Source organism: Crocuta crocuta, unplaced genomic scaffold, assembly GCF_008692635.1.
Source record: "Crocuta crocuta isolate KB4526 unplaced genomic scaffold, BGI_CrCroc_1.0 scaffold230, whole genome shotgun sequence".
Taxonomy (NCBI): domain Eukaryota; kingdom Metazoa; phylum Chordata; class Mammalia; order Carnivora; family Hyaenidae; genus Crocuta; species Crocuta crocuta.
In genome coordinates this window covers 212,953-228,743 of record NW_027527393.1, presented here as the reverse complement: position 1 = coordinate 228,743, position 15,791 = coordinate 212,953, and the positions used below count along the sequence as shown (strand labels likewise).

At 38.6% G+C, this 15,791-nt stretch overlaps 1 protein-coding gene across 1 annotated transcript; it reads right to left on the bottom strand.

The window, feature by feature from the left end:
• Nucleotides 1-236: 236 nt before the first annotated feature.
• SMPDL3A (sphingomyelin phosphodiesterase acid like 3A) lies at nt 237-15,791 on the bottom strand. The gene is made up of 8 exons (XM_077752746.1): nt 15,568-15,791; nt 11,408-11,621; nt 9,894-10,038; nt 5,474-5,570; nt 4,559-4,728; nt 3,907-4,087; nt 2,452-2,576; nt 237-859 (listed from the first exon to the last, which is right to left on the bottom strand). The coding sequence occupies exons 1-8, from the start codon at nt 15,668-15,670 to the stop codon at nt 515-517; spliced, it is 1,380 nt and encodes a 459-aa protein (XP_077608872.1). The 5' UTR covers nt 15,671-15,791; the 3' UTR covers nt 237-514.

The window sequence follows — 15,791 nt, the reverse complement described above, 5'->3', positions numbered from 1 at the left end:
ATGACAGACAGCTTTGCTCTAATATAGGCAACTCATGTCCTATGGTGTTTCATAAGCCCCAAGATAGTCTCAATGAGACCTTGGTATTTTCCAAACAGTAGATAGGGTACATGGAAACAATATTAGCCTCAGTTTACACATGAGATTTAAACAGTTTGAACCTCAGTTTATACATGAGTTTTTAACAAGAGTGAATTAAAAGACAAAATTATCCTATTAAAAATAATTCATCATACTTGAGAAGTCATTTGCTTTATTATATAAATGACAGTTGCAACAAAGATATAGATTAGATATAATTATATAAACTGGAAGATAGGATACTGACAGCCAGACATCATTCTTGTAATGGGCGGTTATATATTCAATATAATGAAAATGTAGAATGTTACAAATATCCACATTTGAAGATTATAAAAAAGGAAGCAAAGAATTCTGCTTGCCCACTCAGTAACCCACAAAGATTTATGTAACAGTTACCACAAACTGATCTCATTAACAGAACAATGTTACATTATCTATGAACAGAAACAGTAAAGTACTTGGGATAGTGCTTTATATAATATTGTTTGAGGCAATCTACATAGGAAATATGATCAAGACTCGTAATAGCACAAACTTGATTGGCCTTACATTTCCCACTGCAAATGGCACTGGTGTCATAACTCACAAAGAAGTAATTGTAGTATTTTATAAACTGCTCACTGTCCAGGATTGCAAATTGCTTAGCTAATGCATACAAACTTTTGGGCTGCAAATCTTCAATGTCATAGGTCTGAGTCAGCACATATTCCAGCTTCCAATCAGATTCTCCCTTTAGATTTGCTTCTGTAAGGTTCAAATAATACTGCAACATATCCTGTAGCAGAAACAGTCACAAAACCTGGTTCATTCTTTGGCATAGAAAGTACTTCACAGCGAGAAGAGTCTTTATTAGGATTTATGTGACATTCTTATTTTAAAGTTGCAGTCATTTAGAAAAAAGTAAGAACTGTTTTTTTAAGAATCCAATAGAAAAATCTATACTACTTTTTTGATATTAAAAACAATGAAGGAACATAGGCTAAACTACACAGAGAGATCTGCAAAATATAGATCTCTCGATTTACACACCTCAGAAGTAACCGCTGCTAATAGTTACATATAAATTAGTGGTGTGCTGAAGGTGGCTTGTACTGGCTCACAGAGCCAATCATCAAATTTTCAGGAATTTTGACACTATATATTTTTTTTCCCGGTGAGCAACTTGTTAAATATATATCATCACTCCAGTGTATGCCTGTTTTTCTAGACTTTATGTACAAAACAAATACAATTATTTAGAATATATACACCCTGTTTACTATCTTTTTGGCCTTTTCAAAAAATTAACTTATACTATATATGGACTGTTTTGCACTCTTAAAAATAATTAGTGCTATATCAGGGCATCCTTCTATGTCAGTATATATATATACACACGTAAATACACACACATATATGTACATGTATACATATATATAATATGTACATATGTATGTGTATGTGTGTGTGTGTGTGTGTGTAACAGACGTTCAGATCCAAATATGGGCAACTAATAGTTGTAAAAATAATTCAGTCAATTGTTTTATTTCCTCATTTAATCTAATGCTTACGAATTAAATCTAATTTCCCCTGCCTAACTTTCTTCATAAAAACATGCTCTAAGGAACAAGAGAGCTACCTCTTCTTAAAATTTTCTAGAAAAAAATGCATTTACATTAATAGAGACTCTAATTGAAAAATTCTTTTCAAATTATATTAATTAAAAGGGACAGTACTCAGAAGGAAAAAGTCCAGCCTTTCAGTGGTAACTTGGTCTAAAACATAGTCATGTACAAACTCCAGAGAACTTCTGTCTCAAAGATAAATGTCCAGCTCAATTTATTTTCTTCACCAAAAAAAATATTGCCAACATTTATTGAATGCTTACTTATAAGCCAAGCATTCTTCTAAGTGCTTTACACATATTTGTTCACGTAATCCTCACAGCAACTCTGTGAAGTCAGTAATATTTAGTTTAATCCTCATTTTACAGAGCAACAGACTGGGGACAATTTGGTAAAAGAATGCTTAGAGGAGTATGGTTTCAGAGTCTACAGTCATTTTCACAGCTACGTTCCATTGAAGAGTAGTTAATAACAAATATGGCTTAGTCAAAAGTTTCAATATGTGTACAAGTCCACAAATCAGGCCCTCCCCAATGTGCTAAACAAATGTCAAGTCCTTAGAAGGGCAGAAACAACCACCCAAAGGCTGATGTCATATGCCCATTCTTAAAGTGCTGACCAGCCAAATATAAAAAGAAGAAAGACATCATGAGATTTCAATATAGAAACAACGCACATAGTTAAGCTCAAAACATCAGACTAAACTATTGGAAACTATAAAGACATGCATAAATGGGACAAATCTGAAATTGGGTCAACTTACCAATAGTTTATAATCATGAGGATCATACTGAAATAGTCTGACGCCAGGATTGTTGGTCAGTGTTTCTGTAACACTCTTCACCGGGGTAACAGCAGGAGCCACAAACAAAGAATTTACTGGTCTTCCTGGGCAAAACATATGTACATAAACATATATTTTTTTAATTGAATTTAACTTTATTAAAAATATAAACAAATTCAAGATTAAGAGATTAACAGACATAACAGCCAAATGATGACTTGGAACAGCTATAAAGAGACATTTTTGAGAAAACAGAGGAATTTTTATTATGCATTGGTAATAGATGATACCAAAGAATTACTATTGATCTTGTTAGGTAAGCGAATCGTATTATGATTATGTAAATTAGCCATATATTTTAGCAATGTATACAGAGCATGTAGGCTAAAATAGATCTAATGTTTGAGAAAAAGAAAAAAGAATAAAAAATGAATAGGTAAAGCAAATGTGGCATAATCCTGATAGATGTTAAATATGTGATGGTGTGTGTGGGGGGGAGGGGGGTGTTTAATTATTTTCTTTTAGAAGTATTTGAAAATTTTCATAATAACAAAATCCAAGTTATCAATAGTATACACACACACATACAAACAAATACAAAACTAGTTTGTTCTGTACATCTACCTAAAACGATACGCCAATAATTACAGAATAGGAATCTGACTAGGGTCACCATGTTTCTATATATATCTATTATAGAACTGAGCTTCTGAGTAAAAAAGCTTTCAAATACTAAAAAATGGTCATTTTTACCAAGCCTACTTTTTGTAAGTGAAAGACGTAAAGCATTTTGAAAATGTTCCCCAATTGCTGAAAAAACTACATACTGATTTTTTTCCTGGCCGACTACTTACTCTAAAATAAGAACTCTTATTTTGTTAACTCCCTGTTTCCTGTCCTCATGAGGTCATCATCTTTAAAAATAGGTAATCATTGCTTTGTTTGATGCCAGAGCTTCTTCTATTCTTATCTTGTAATTCTGAGTAGATGACAATGTTGATTAGCTTTTAAAATTAAGTGCTTGATCTATTTTAAACCAATAGTGAATTGTGCTTTTCTCTTCAAATTCTGAGAAGTAAAACAAGTCATATAAAAAGACACTTGAGTCTAGGAAGTAAATGATGAACAGCTGTATTTCCCTAAACTTGAGGATCTAAAAGAAAAGTTGAGTGAGCTGAGGGTTTCAGAGCCTTTTTTGATGATAGCTATCAAATGCTGGTGGCCCTGTGGAGAAAATAGGGAGAAACCCAATTGCAGGCCTGCACAGGAATTACACACTTGCCTTACAAACACAGAAGAAATTTAGAAAACTCTGGTGCTGACAGGTTGACTTAATGAAACTTTTAATTTACTGATTCAGTAAAAATTATTGGATATTCACTGCTCTGCTCTAACATTTTGGATTGGGGAGACGCAAACAGAACAGCATATTACCTTTTTTATCAGAAAGAACCATAATACTATCTCTGTGAACGTGTCCATAAAATTGTCCTGCAATGACATTGCTGTATTTTCTAAAAATATCTATCAGTTTCTCATTATAGAATTCTCTCATTGCTGCGGTGTTCCTTGAATTGGGCAGATACCCCACTGGGATATGTGCTATGATGTACACCTGGAGAAAAACACAGTGAGGACTGATGAGAATCTTTTTGCATATGTATCATAACCAAATGACACTTAGATTCCAAGATTGAAAGTACTGTATATTAATTAAAATTTAGAAAGCAAATATACCATCTCTCCTATTACCAAAAAAAAAAAAAAAAAGATGAAATAGTTATAAAACTGTTAGTGCCACTGTATTTGCATTTGAATCACTTAAATTACACTGTTCAAGATATATGCTAACTGTGACCTTGGTCACAATTTTTTTTTTAATCAACAGATGTCAGTAAATCCTGAAAGCATTAAAAGCAGAGCAAAATAAAACAAACGCAGCAGAGTTAATTAAAGCGTAAGGTGTTTCATGTGAAAACATCTTCAAATTTTAATACTTTTATTAATAGCTGACCCCACTTGCGTTAATAAATAGACAAATTTAGCCCCTGTTTATCCCCAGATGATTTTAGTCTCTGGGATCTACCTTCTCCTTATTTTGCTGAGAGGTGTTCAGTGTCTTTTCTAGCCATTCAAACTGATTTGCTGGGTCAGTCTTATTCAGAGTCATGATATTTGGGCCGTAGTACAAGTTTGTGTTTAGACTGATGATCCTAAGGTTCAGATTAGGTGAAACTTTCTGTGTATAAAAGCCACCTATAAAAACAAATTTAAGACACACTCTAGAAAAACACATACACAGATTCACAGTGACTATGAAAGCAAACTCTTAATTATGGTTTATAAGCCAGTCAGGAAGGTGATACTTATTTCTCATTATTTAGTTTGTACATACATGGGGTTGTCATAAATAAGAATCACTTACTGAAAACCTACAGTGTGCCAGGTCTAGTGGTGGCACTTCCACATACTGAACTGCCAACAGTTGTATCCAATATTCAGATGAAACAATAATTAATTATTTCGGCAAGAGGCCATGAGGTATCAAACTTTAGAAAAGAAACATTAATGCATCAACTTCTACTTTTGCATGTTTGGGGAGTTAAGATGAGAGATACAGTGAAATACAAAATGCAAAAATGGGAACACACGTGGACCTTGCCAGAGACTACTATGGGAGAGATGTCAGATAAACCAGAGTTTTAGTATGGATGAGATTTAAAGGCAAAATCCCACTCACACCCATGAGCCAGTGGCGATAACACCCAAGGGTCTGCTGCAATGGTACATTCAGAGCTAGCACCTGATCCTGGACCTGCTCTCTTTGCCCTGGGCCCACTCACCATCTATGCCCCTCCTCAGCTTGCAAACATGACTGATAGCCTCCAAAAAAATGCGGCATATACAGAATGAACACACCCAAGCAAACATTAAAGATCTCAGTCTGAACAACATGAATAAAAATAGAGACAAAATAAGGATGAATAAATCTTTCACTTACCTTGCCTCAAAGTACGAATAGCTTCTTCATCCAACCAGGGTTCCCAGAGATTTGCTACTGCATTGTACACCTTGTTGGTGACTACAGGCAGTTGATCCTGGCCACAAACAATATAATCCACCATTGAAACTTTAAAGATACATAGATTAACTAATTTAAACATTACTTGAGCACTTACTACTATGTTAGACATCTGGAGAGGCAAGGATGAGTACTAGATAGTCTTCATCTTCAAGGAATTTATAACTTCATTAAGGAGACCAAAAAAATATAATCAGTCACCTATAAGACGACGTGCAAGGTGCTATCACAGAGGTTTTAGGAGGGCTGAAGCATGAACAATAGAGTCCAGCCCAGGGAGAAAGGGGGGAAAAGTGAAGAAAGCACATCAACCTGGCCTTGAATAATGGTTTCTTCACGTTTGCAAGAAAGGGCATTAAAGTAAAGACAACGGCCCAGACACCAACACTCACAGTGCTATATACAGAGAGAAGCACTTGTGCTGGTTGGCCAGGATACAGGAGGGATATGGGAGTGTGCTCGTTAAAGAGAAACAGAGGCAAGTTTGAGCCTGAACATGCAGGGCCTGGAATAGCACACTGAGGGAATGGAGAAAATTTCGTTTTTTTATTTTTTATTATTTATAATTTTAGAATTAAACAAAGTCCTCTGAAATGTTCACATCAGTATAAAACTTCTGAACCTTCTGAATGAAGATTGACAACCACATGCTTTTGATTTGGAGAAGTCTCTTTATATCAACATGTTTTCATTTGGTAAGCAATATGTGCATAAAACATTTTAACTATCATAAAGTATTTTTGTCATCCTATTTTATCAGATTATAGTAAAGGATCTTTAAGGAAGGAAAAAAAACTGAACACTTCAAGAAAGTACATACTGAGGGACATCTGGATGTCTCAGTTGACAGACCAACTCCTGATCTCCTGATTTTGGTTCAGGTCCTGATCTCACAGTTGAGACTGAATCCCACTCGGCATGGATCCTGCCTGGGATTTTCTCTCCCTCTCTCTGCCTCTCTCTCTCTCTCTCTCCCCCTCTCAAAAAAAAATAATAATTACAAAAAAAATTTTTTGAATTTTTAAAAAGAAAGTAAATACTGAATAAAAATCCAAAAAATCACTTGTAAAATTAGATAATTATTCCTATTTTTGTTTTAAAAAATTATATTAGTAAACAGAAGCCATTTCCTTTACCCTCCTCCATTCCTTCTGTATTTTAGTGACATAGATCTATTTCTTTTTTTTTTTAATATTTTTTTAATTATTTATTTCTAGGAGAGAGAGAGAGAGAGACAGCGTGAGCAGGGGAGGGTCAGAGAGAGAGGGAGACACAGACTCTGAAACAGGCTCCAGGCTCTGGGCTGGCAGTCAGCACAGAGCCCGACGCGGGGCTCGAACCCACGAACCGCGAGATAATGACCTAAACGAAAGTCGGACGCTTAACCGACTAAGCCACCCAGGAGCCCCAACATAGATCTATTTCTTAAAGAAATTTCCCATCAGCATGAGTTAAGAGCTTAGTTATTTTTCAAGATGACACCCAAGTCACATTAGTTCCTAATACACATGCATAATACCCGATGAAAATAGAGGTACAGTCAGGGAAAGTAATAACCAAATGACTTGTTCTAACTAGAACTAATTATCCAAAGTATATTTTTAATTTGTGTCAGATATCAGACTCATCTGTCTGAAAATTATCCTGAATACCAAAATTTATGACTTACAGGTCAGATTCTAATTAAAAAATTGATCATCATCATCATCAAAAATCTGAAAGTTAGCCATTTGTTTACTTTAGGACAGATGCCAAAATACTGGTATGGTCATGTAAAATCTTAAAATTATATAAAATTACCCTAGACTTTTCTCTCAATTTTAGTTATGAGAAATGTGAGCAGCAGGGATGTTAGCTGGCTCATCCAGGGACAGCTGGTCAATTACAGGATTGGTCTGAATTCCAGGTCTTTCCAACATAACTCCTACGTCTAATTATTAATTGGACCATGCCATCATCTCAACCCTCTTTGGCTGTGACATGCACACTGCCAAGAAATGAGGTATATTGGGAAGTGACCCACCCATAAGTTTGGTGGCACCAGCCTTGCCTGTGTAGGAGTAAATGAGGACCCTGGCCCAGACTGCTTCCTAGGGCGGCAACTGAAGGAATCCTTAGGCTGCCCACACTAATATCTATTTCTGATGTAATGGGTGGGGACATGCATCTGTATATGTATGTTTAGGTAGCTATGTTTATGTGCATGTTTAATGGAGAAATAATACTTTTTAAACTATCTGCTTGATTTGTTACTAACAGTTTTGTTACTGACATTCAGCAGAATTCCATCTCAGCTATCAGTCTGTAGGAGAATGTGTTGTGGGGCTTTCAAGTTACATTTGACATTCTTGAAACTGGGGTGAAAGGGTGAAAGTAGAATAAATAGAAAGAAGATTTTCAGATACAAAGTCATAAGCTAGAAGGACAAAAAAACTAATTCTTTAAGGTATACCGCTACCCAATTTATCCTAGTTGTACATATGATAGGATATATTTTAGAATTTGGATATTATCTGTACCTTTGAATTATGATAAGATTTGACTTCACAAAAAGAAGGCAGAAATAAAAGTAAAATAAAACAAACCCCAAAGGAGTTAGGGAAAATGCATCCCATGTTGCTGCTTACTGCTCTAATAACTACCACTCCACTTACTGAGGGTGTAATATGCACCAAGTAGGAAGCTATGCCCTATTCATGTAATATCACTAATTCTCACAAAAACTTTTCAGGGTAGGTGTTATTGCTCCTATTTACAAATGAGTGATTTCTAGATCAAAGACAGTAAGCGAATTATCCAAGTTGGTCAAGCTATCAGGAGCAGGACAGGATGGGGCCTTATATTCTAGTGACTACGACTCTAAACCCCACATGTTCTCCACTATGTCCATCGCCTGTCACCTAAAACATATAAAAAACAATGTGGGTAGCTTCTGGCTTCCAGAGATTATTCATCCCCAAGCGTCTGCCCTGTGTGGTCTAACATCTCAACAGTAACAAAGTTGACCACTGGTTAGGAGGATGACTCACAAAGACTAATATAGTGTTCATCTCAAGCCTGGAGGCCAGTGCCAAAAACTTACTTGAAACAAGTTCATCCTAGATTACAACATCTCAAATCCCTGCATTGAGGTGATCAAAACACTCATTAAGCATTCTTGTGATGTGAGATGGAGAAGATATTCTAAGTAAGATAAATCTAGACAGAGGCACGAAAGTAAGTATCATGTTCAGGAATACGGAGTGTGTTAATCTGGCAAGAACAAGGGATATATGAAATAATGTTACTCTAATTGAACACAAAAGATCCAGGATGTGGGCTCTACTACTATGCAATTGTGAGCACTTGAATAAGCAACTTGACATCTTAGGGCCTCAGTTTTCTCATCTATAAAATGAAGAGTTGATCTACAACAAGGGTCAGCAAACTTTTCCTAGAAAGGGCCAAATAATAAATATTTTAAGCCTAAGAGCCAAATAGTCTCTTGCCACAATTCTACTCTGCTGTTCTAGTACAAAATCAGAAATCAGCCACAGGCAATACAGAAAGAATAGCCATGGCTGTGTTCCAGTAAAACTTTATTAAGAAAAATAAGTGGTAGGCCAAATTTGGACCACAGGCCATAGTAGTCCACAAGTCCTGCACTAAAACACAATCTCTGAGATCTCTTGGATCTGTCCAAATTTACGATTCTACACTATCATTAACAGGACCCTGTAGCCACAGCTAGTATCCAGCCGTTATGCACAGACTGCTTCACAAATGGCCACACTGATAAGGTTAAGGCCTGGGCTTATGAGTTATTAAATATTCTGAACACAATCTCTGTCTTGAATTGCATCTTGAACTGGACCTGAACAGGAACCTCTCTCTTTGGTTCTTATGATAGTTTGCTATGTTTTTGTTTTTATTCATAATCTAGCTTAGATCCGAGTGTGGAGAACTTTGTCTGCCTAAGAGAAGTTCTGAAAAATGTAAATATTTGTCAATATCAACCTTCCTTGCCAACCTTTATCATAGAAATGTGAATGAACAGCATAATTATTCAAAAGAAAGTAGAAATTGAGGAAGATTATGAAGGAAAACAAGAATCAATAATCCACACACTAGACAATTTGCTTCCAAAACTCACTATGGACATATCTTTTGATGGATTAGTGAGAGTCACTTTAAAGTCCCTAAAGCACTTGTCTTATCTTCTTCAGTGGTTTTTAAGAGCACACTCTATCTCCGTGAGTCCCACTCCCATGCCCTACTATTAGCTAGTTATTGTCAGAATTTTGACAGTACTGATAGGAAAATTCCTTTGAACACTTTTGGAAGTTTAAATCAAATTTACCTGTGGCCAGTAATCATGATTACCCAGTGCAGGGAAAACCTGGAGATCTGGAAAGGCATTTTGGATGGTGGTTGTCATATTAGCAATCACATTTATGACCGTGTCTGTTGAGAGTTCATGCACTGGAACGTGAGGTGGGCTATCCCTGAAAAGGAGACAGAATCATGGAGAGCAAAATCAATTTCTATAAAAAGTCACTAGACACGCGTGATGCCTTGTTGTATTATCACTGCATGCTTCCACAATAAAACAAGAGATGAGTGTTAAAAGAACTGATAAACTACTCTTCATTTACCTTTCTCCCACAGAGAATCCTATTTTAAAAACTTTGTGTGATATGAAAGATAAACAGGAAATCTCGACCTGTTACACTGCTTGACTGAAGATTCACTAGAGGCAAATAGTTTAGCAATTAATAGCACAGATTCCAGAGCTAAAATGCCTGGATTCAAATTCCAGCTTTGCCATTTACCAGCTGTGTGCACTTGAACAAGTTACTTAGATGCCCAGCCTTCATCTGTAAAATGGGAATAATTACATCAAATGCAAAGATTAAATGAGGTATAATGTAAAAATTGGTTAAATAGCACCAGTCATTAATGCAGGCATAGGAAACATAAACCTCGTCACTCTGTCATGACAGATGGAATTAATTATGCCAGCAGAAGATAATGTTTACAAAATTGCTATCTCAGGTTAACTCCCATTGTGGCCTTTTATTTTTGATTATTTAATGTGACCTATTATCACATAAATAAACACCTCAAAATGTAAGTGTGCTGTTTGTGGGGTCATCATCTCTAAGCTAACACTGACATTTTTCTAGAGCCTGTATTCTAAAAAAAATTAAAATTCTGAGACTTCTAAAATCTCCCTTATCTCTAATAATCTAATGAGTAATCTGACCTAGTATTTTTTTTTTAATGTTTTATTTATTTGTTTTAGGAGAGAGAGAGAGAGAGAGACAGCGTGAGCAGGGGAGGGTTAGAGAGAGAGGGAGTCACAGACTGAAACAGGCTCCAGGCTCTGAGCTGGCAGTCAGCACAGAGCCCGACGCGGGGCTCGAACCCACGAACTGTGAGATCATGACCCAAGCGAAAGTCGGACGCTTAACCGACTAAGCCACCCAGGTGCCCCTGACCTAGTATTTTTAAAACCCAAATAACTCTTAACTTAAAAGCTAATTAGAAGCATCTGGGTGGCTCAGTTGTTAAACATCTGGCTTTAGCTCAGGTCATATCTCCCAGTTCATGAGTTCAAGTCCCATATTGGGTGAGCTCAACCCCCACTTTAGGTGAGCCCCGCCTCTCTCTCTCTCTCTTTCTCTCTCTGCCCCTCCTGGGATTCTCTATCTCTGCCCCATTCCCACTTGTGCCCTCTCTCTCTCTCAAAACAAAAAACCAAAAACAAAAAAACCCTAATAATTAATATTCATAGGAATTCAACATTCTAATAAAGCTTAGGACACTGCAGATAAATACTGAGTAACTAACAGTATTTATATAATCACTTACCCTGTCCATATCATGAAAGATGCTTCTTGTCCTGAATTTTTAATAAAATCAAATGCTGACAAAATAAGGTAGTATGGAGAATCACACAGAACATCTCCAAAAGGACCAGGATTGGAGGCATTTGCACCTTTAGATGAAGCACACACTTTCGTGTGGTCGTCTGTGATGTGGTAAGAAGGGTCTAAGTGTAAATCAGTCACATGCCAAAACTGTCCTGTTGATTAGAAAAGAAACGGTGTTAAATCTACTTCCCTTCAGGTATGCCTATACAAATACTTACAGTAAGACTAGAGACAGTTACTCCTTCCTGTGAAGGAGTAAAATCCTAATAAATTAAATCTTCATTTGCCCTGAAAGTACATACAATACCTTCCTGTCGAAGATGAGGATCCCAAAGATAGCGGGAAGAAGTTACTAAAATTTACTATTTACATGGGTCACAACTGATGAGCTCACTGACAGCATGCCTACCTTAAAAAAGACTATGTAACAAACGTAAATTGCATAATGAACTAAAGGGAGACATCCTCTAGGGAGATCAATAATAATATTGTATCTTAGTAGTATGTTTCCCTCTTTGCAGAATTTACAATTTCAGAATTTATTTATGTGCTTCTTGTGGAAAAATTGACATAGAAACATGATGTGGTCTGTTTGGGTTACAGTGAATAGATTGCAGAACCAGGAACTAAATCTCACTCCTAATTTCTTGTAAAACCTGGATTCTCAACATTAATGGAAAAAGAGTATAAATGTTTAATACTAGCTTTAAGCCAAAAGTAGGAATTGCCAGAGGCTATTAAAAGCTACTAAATATAGGAATATCTTCTAGCATACACTTGTATCAAATGTTAATAATGTTAATAAAAGCATTTGTTAAAGAGGATGCTTCCATTAGGTTTTCAGCGAGAAACCCGGAACCCATCTGATAGCATGGGAAAGATTCTTTCATTGAAGGAAATACTAGTACTAATAATCAGAGTAGTACCTCTCTTTATGAAGCATTTGTGCCAGGAATTATAATAAGGAAACTAAATATACTATGTCATTTTATTCTCAAAACCACTCTCTTGAAGTAGGAATCATTGTTCTCATTTTAGAGGGGAGAAACGAAAGGTGGGTCAATTAGAAAACTTGCTCAGGTAAACACAACTATTTTTTTTAAGGTGCTCATGTTAGGATCACATCTTTTTTTTTTTTTTAATGTTTTATTTATTTCTGAGAGAGAGAGAGAGAGCAGGGGAGGGTCAGAGAGAGAGGGAGACACAGAATCCATAACAGGCTCCAGGCTCTGAGCTGGCTGTCAGCACAGAGCCCGACGCGGGGCTCGAACCCATGAGCTGTGAGATCATGACCTGGGCTGAAGTCTGACGCTTAACCGACTGAGCCACCCAGGTGCCCGGATCCCATGTTGCGCTTAACCACTGTACCACTTGCCTCCATGTGTGCTCACATTCAACTGTCCTTCCGTGTCACTTGCCTCTCGTAAAATAGATAACAACACCTACATGAGATACTGTGACAATTAAGGGACATGAGATAATAAATATATTAAAATGTTACAAACCAAAACCGGAAACACATTAAGAACACATCTCCAGTACCTATATTTCTATGTCTTCAGTATCTAAAACATGTCTGACCTATATAGTAGGCCCTCAATAAACAGTCCTTAATTAGGGATGGGCAGATCTCAGGATTTCCTCAAGATCATATGGTGACTCAATATTGAGGGCTGAACTAGAACCAGTCTCTCCAGACTTCCAGTCTAGCACTCTTTCCACTACACTGCACTGCCAGATAAAGAGAAGTGAGGGGGTAATTATTTAGATGCACTGAAGAAAGTCTTTAAATAGAAGCCAAGAGGAGTTCTGACAGGTTCTTAACCTGGAATTTATGACTAATGAACCTCTGGAGGCCTCACCTCCCACTTCTAATGAAATTATAAAATGGTGTGTGTGTGTGTGTGTGTGTGTGTGTGTGTCTAAGGCCACAGACCTGGCCTGTGGCAAAGCCCATACTCCACTACAGATTCTCTGATTTGCAGTCCAAAGTTCATTTCATGACACAGTGATTTCTTTCTTGTTCTGCAGATAATCTCTAAGAAGATTTCTACAAATGCATGTGTGTATACACGTGTGTGTTGTCAATATACCTGGACAAATGCTCAACATTATACCAAAAAAATTATGGTTTAGCCAAAAAAATTCTAATTTATCCTAAAAAACCTGGTAAACCATAATTCAGATGCTTGGAACATGATCATTGTTTAAAATAGGTATTTTTGTTCCTTTGCTTATAATGTCAGTTCCTACCAAATATCCCTGCAGACCCTGACCTACTAACTCTAAAGAGAGTTATGGACAAATACCCCCAGATGAAGTCTCCTGGGTTGTTGTTTCCTGACCACTGGGACTTGACAGAACAGAAAGCTGAGACTGGGAGACTGGGAATTTACACACACACACACACACACACACACAAACATACACACACACCAATTAAGCACAGGCCAGTCATGGTGGGTGTTATAAAGAAAGCATTTCAGGCTGGGGTGAGGTGGAGAGACAGGGTCACATCAAGTAGAAAACATGTAAAATAATATATCCAGTGCAAAACCGCTGAGTCAACTTCAGCAAGTCTCTGAGCCCCATCCCTACCTCCTCCCTAAGTGACTCAGCTTTCTAGCTGCCATATCAAAACAGGGAGGTGTAAGTGGAGCTGCCCTAGACACCAGAAAGTTGTTGTTAAGGCCTTAAGCAATCAGATCCTTAAAACCAAACAGTGAATTTGCCAATGGGTACTCTCAATGGGTAGCAACCTGGGACATTTTATCTCCAAATCCTAAGCAGTCACTTAATTAAAGAAAAACAACACAAACTTTAATAAAAGGAGAAACCAGCATACATATTTGGGAATAAATCTCATCATGACTGGCAGTTAGAACCAGATTCACAGTTCTTGCTTTCAACCTGCCAGCTGAGTCACGAGAACTTGGCTTCCACACAAAGAGGAGGTATATTTTCAGAGCACTTCCAGAGCGTCAAAGAATAGCACCAAGCACTGTGCTAAGTTTCAGAGGTGGCTAAGTCCCCAACACAGAACAGAATTCCACCTATCAAAATGCCCCCCCCCAAAGAACAGTACAATTCTTTTCAAAGGGTGTCAGGCAGGTGGGGGTTACCTTGACCTTTGAAACTGAAGGCTCAAAAGATACCCTAAAACCTAAAATCTGATAAACAGGTTCTTGGGTCCCAATTCTCAGTTTCATATTCCATAGGCCTGGGGTGGGCTGAAAACCTGCAATTCTAAGTTTGGGTGATGCTGATGCTGCTGGTCCCAGGCGGACCAAAACAGGTATTGCATTCAAGTGTTAAGAACGACTAAAATTGGGGCGCCTGGGTGGCTCAGACGGTTAAGCGCCCGACTTCAGCTCAGGTCATGATCTCCGGTTTGTGAGTTCGAGCCCCGCGTCCGGCTCTGGGCTGACAGCTCAGAACCTGAAGCCTGCTTCGGATTGTATCTCTCTCTCTCTCTCTCTCTCTCTGCCCTCCCTTGCTCACGCTCTGTCTCTCTCTCTCAAAAATAAATACATGTTTAAAAAAATTCTAAAAAAAAAGTTATGACTAAAATTAATGCCGTCCACAGAGAGCCCGGTAACATCCAGGTACCAGTAATAAAGACCGCACGAGTTCTACCGCAGACTGAGGTGGGTAGTAACCAAGACTGGCTGCAGGAGTAAGAAAAAAAGGCCAACAAACCCGGCGAGCAGGACAGAAGATACTCGGAGTCCCACTGAAATGTACACCCCTATGGGGAAGAGGAAGCTCCGTAGCTCCCTGTCCTCTGGGCACATTCGGCGCGCGTGGCAACGCGGGACATCCAACTTCTAGCCTCGGTTTTGCTGGAGACGCGCACATTTCCTTCCCTCTCCCGGGACCCAACGCGCCCCCACCGCCGAGGGTACCTTCTCCAGCCCCCCTCGACCTCCCGCCGGTCGCCTGGCGCTGCGGTCGCGCTTGCGCGGCGCGTCTCGGGCTCCACTCCCGCGAGCCCCGGCCGCGGCGCCCTGCGGCCCCGCGCACCTTTCCAGACTTAGCGCGCGCGCTTTGGCCCGGCGTTCGCGCGCAGCCCCGGGAGGGAAAGGGTTGCGGACTCACCCACTGCCGGAGCGGGACTCTCGGGCGCCAGGGGCAGCCCGAGCCCGGGACTGACGCACAGGGCGACCAACAGGCAGCAGACGAGCGCGCCCAGCAGGGCCATCACGAGTCAAAGCAAAGCCACGGGTCTGAGAGACTGAGGCTGTCTGGCCCGAGGGTGGAGAGAAGGCAGAAGTAGGGTGAGGGTGTAGACGCCCTGCAGTCACGTGCGAGGGCAGAGTCCG

Coding starts and splice junctions, on each gene's coding strand:
- SMPDL3A (XM_077752746.1), bottom strand. CDS start 15,670: ATGGCCCTGCTGGGCGCGCTCGTCTGCTGCCTGTTGGTCGCCCTGTGC. Junction 10,039..11,407: donor TCTTTCATGATATGGACAGG/GTAAGTGATTAT, acceptor TCTCCTTTTCAG/GGATAGCCCACCTCACGTTC. Junction 5,571..9,893: donor ATCATGATTACTGGCCACAG/GTAAATTTGATT, acceptor GTTTGTGGCCAG/GATCAACTGCCTGTAGTCAC.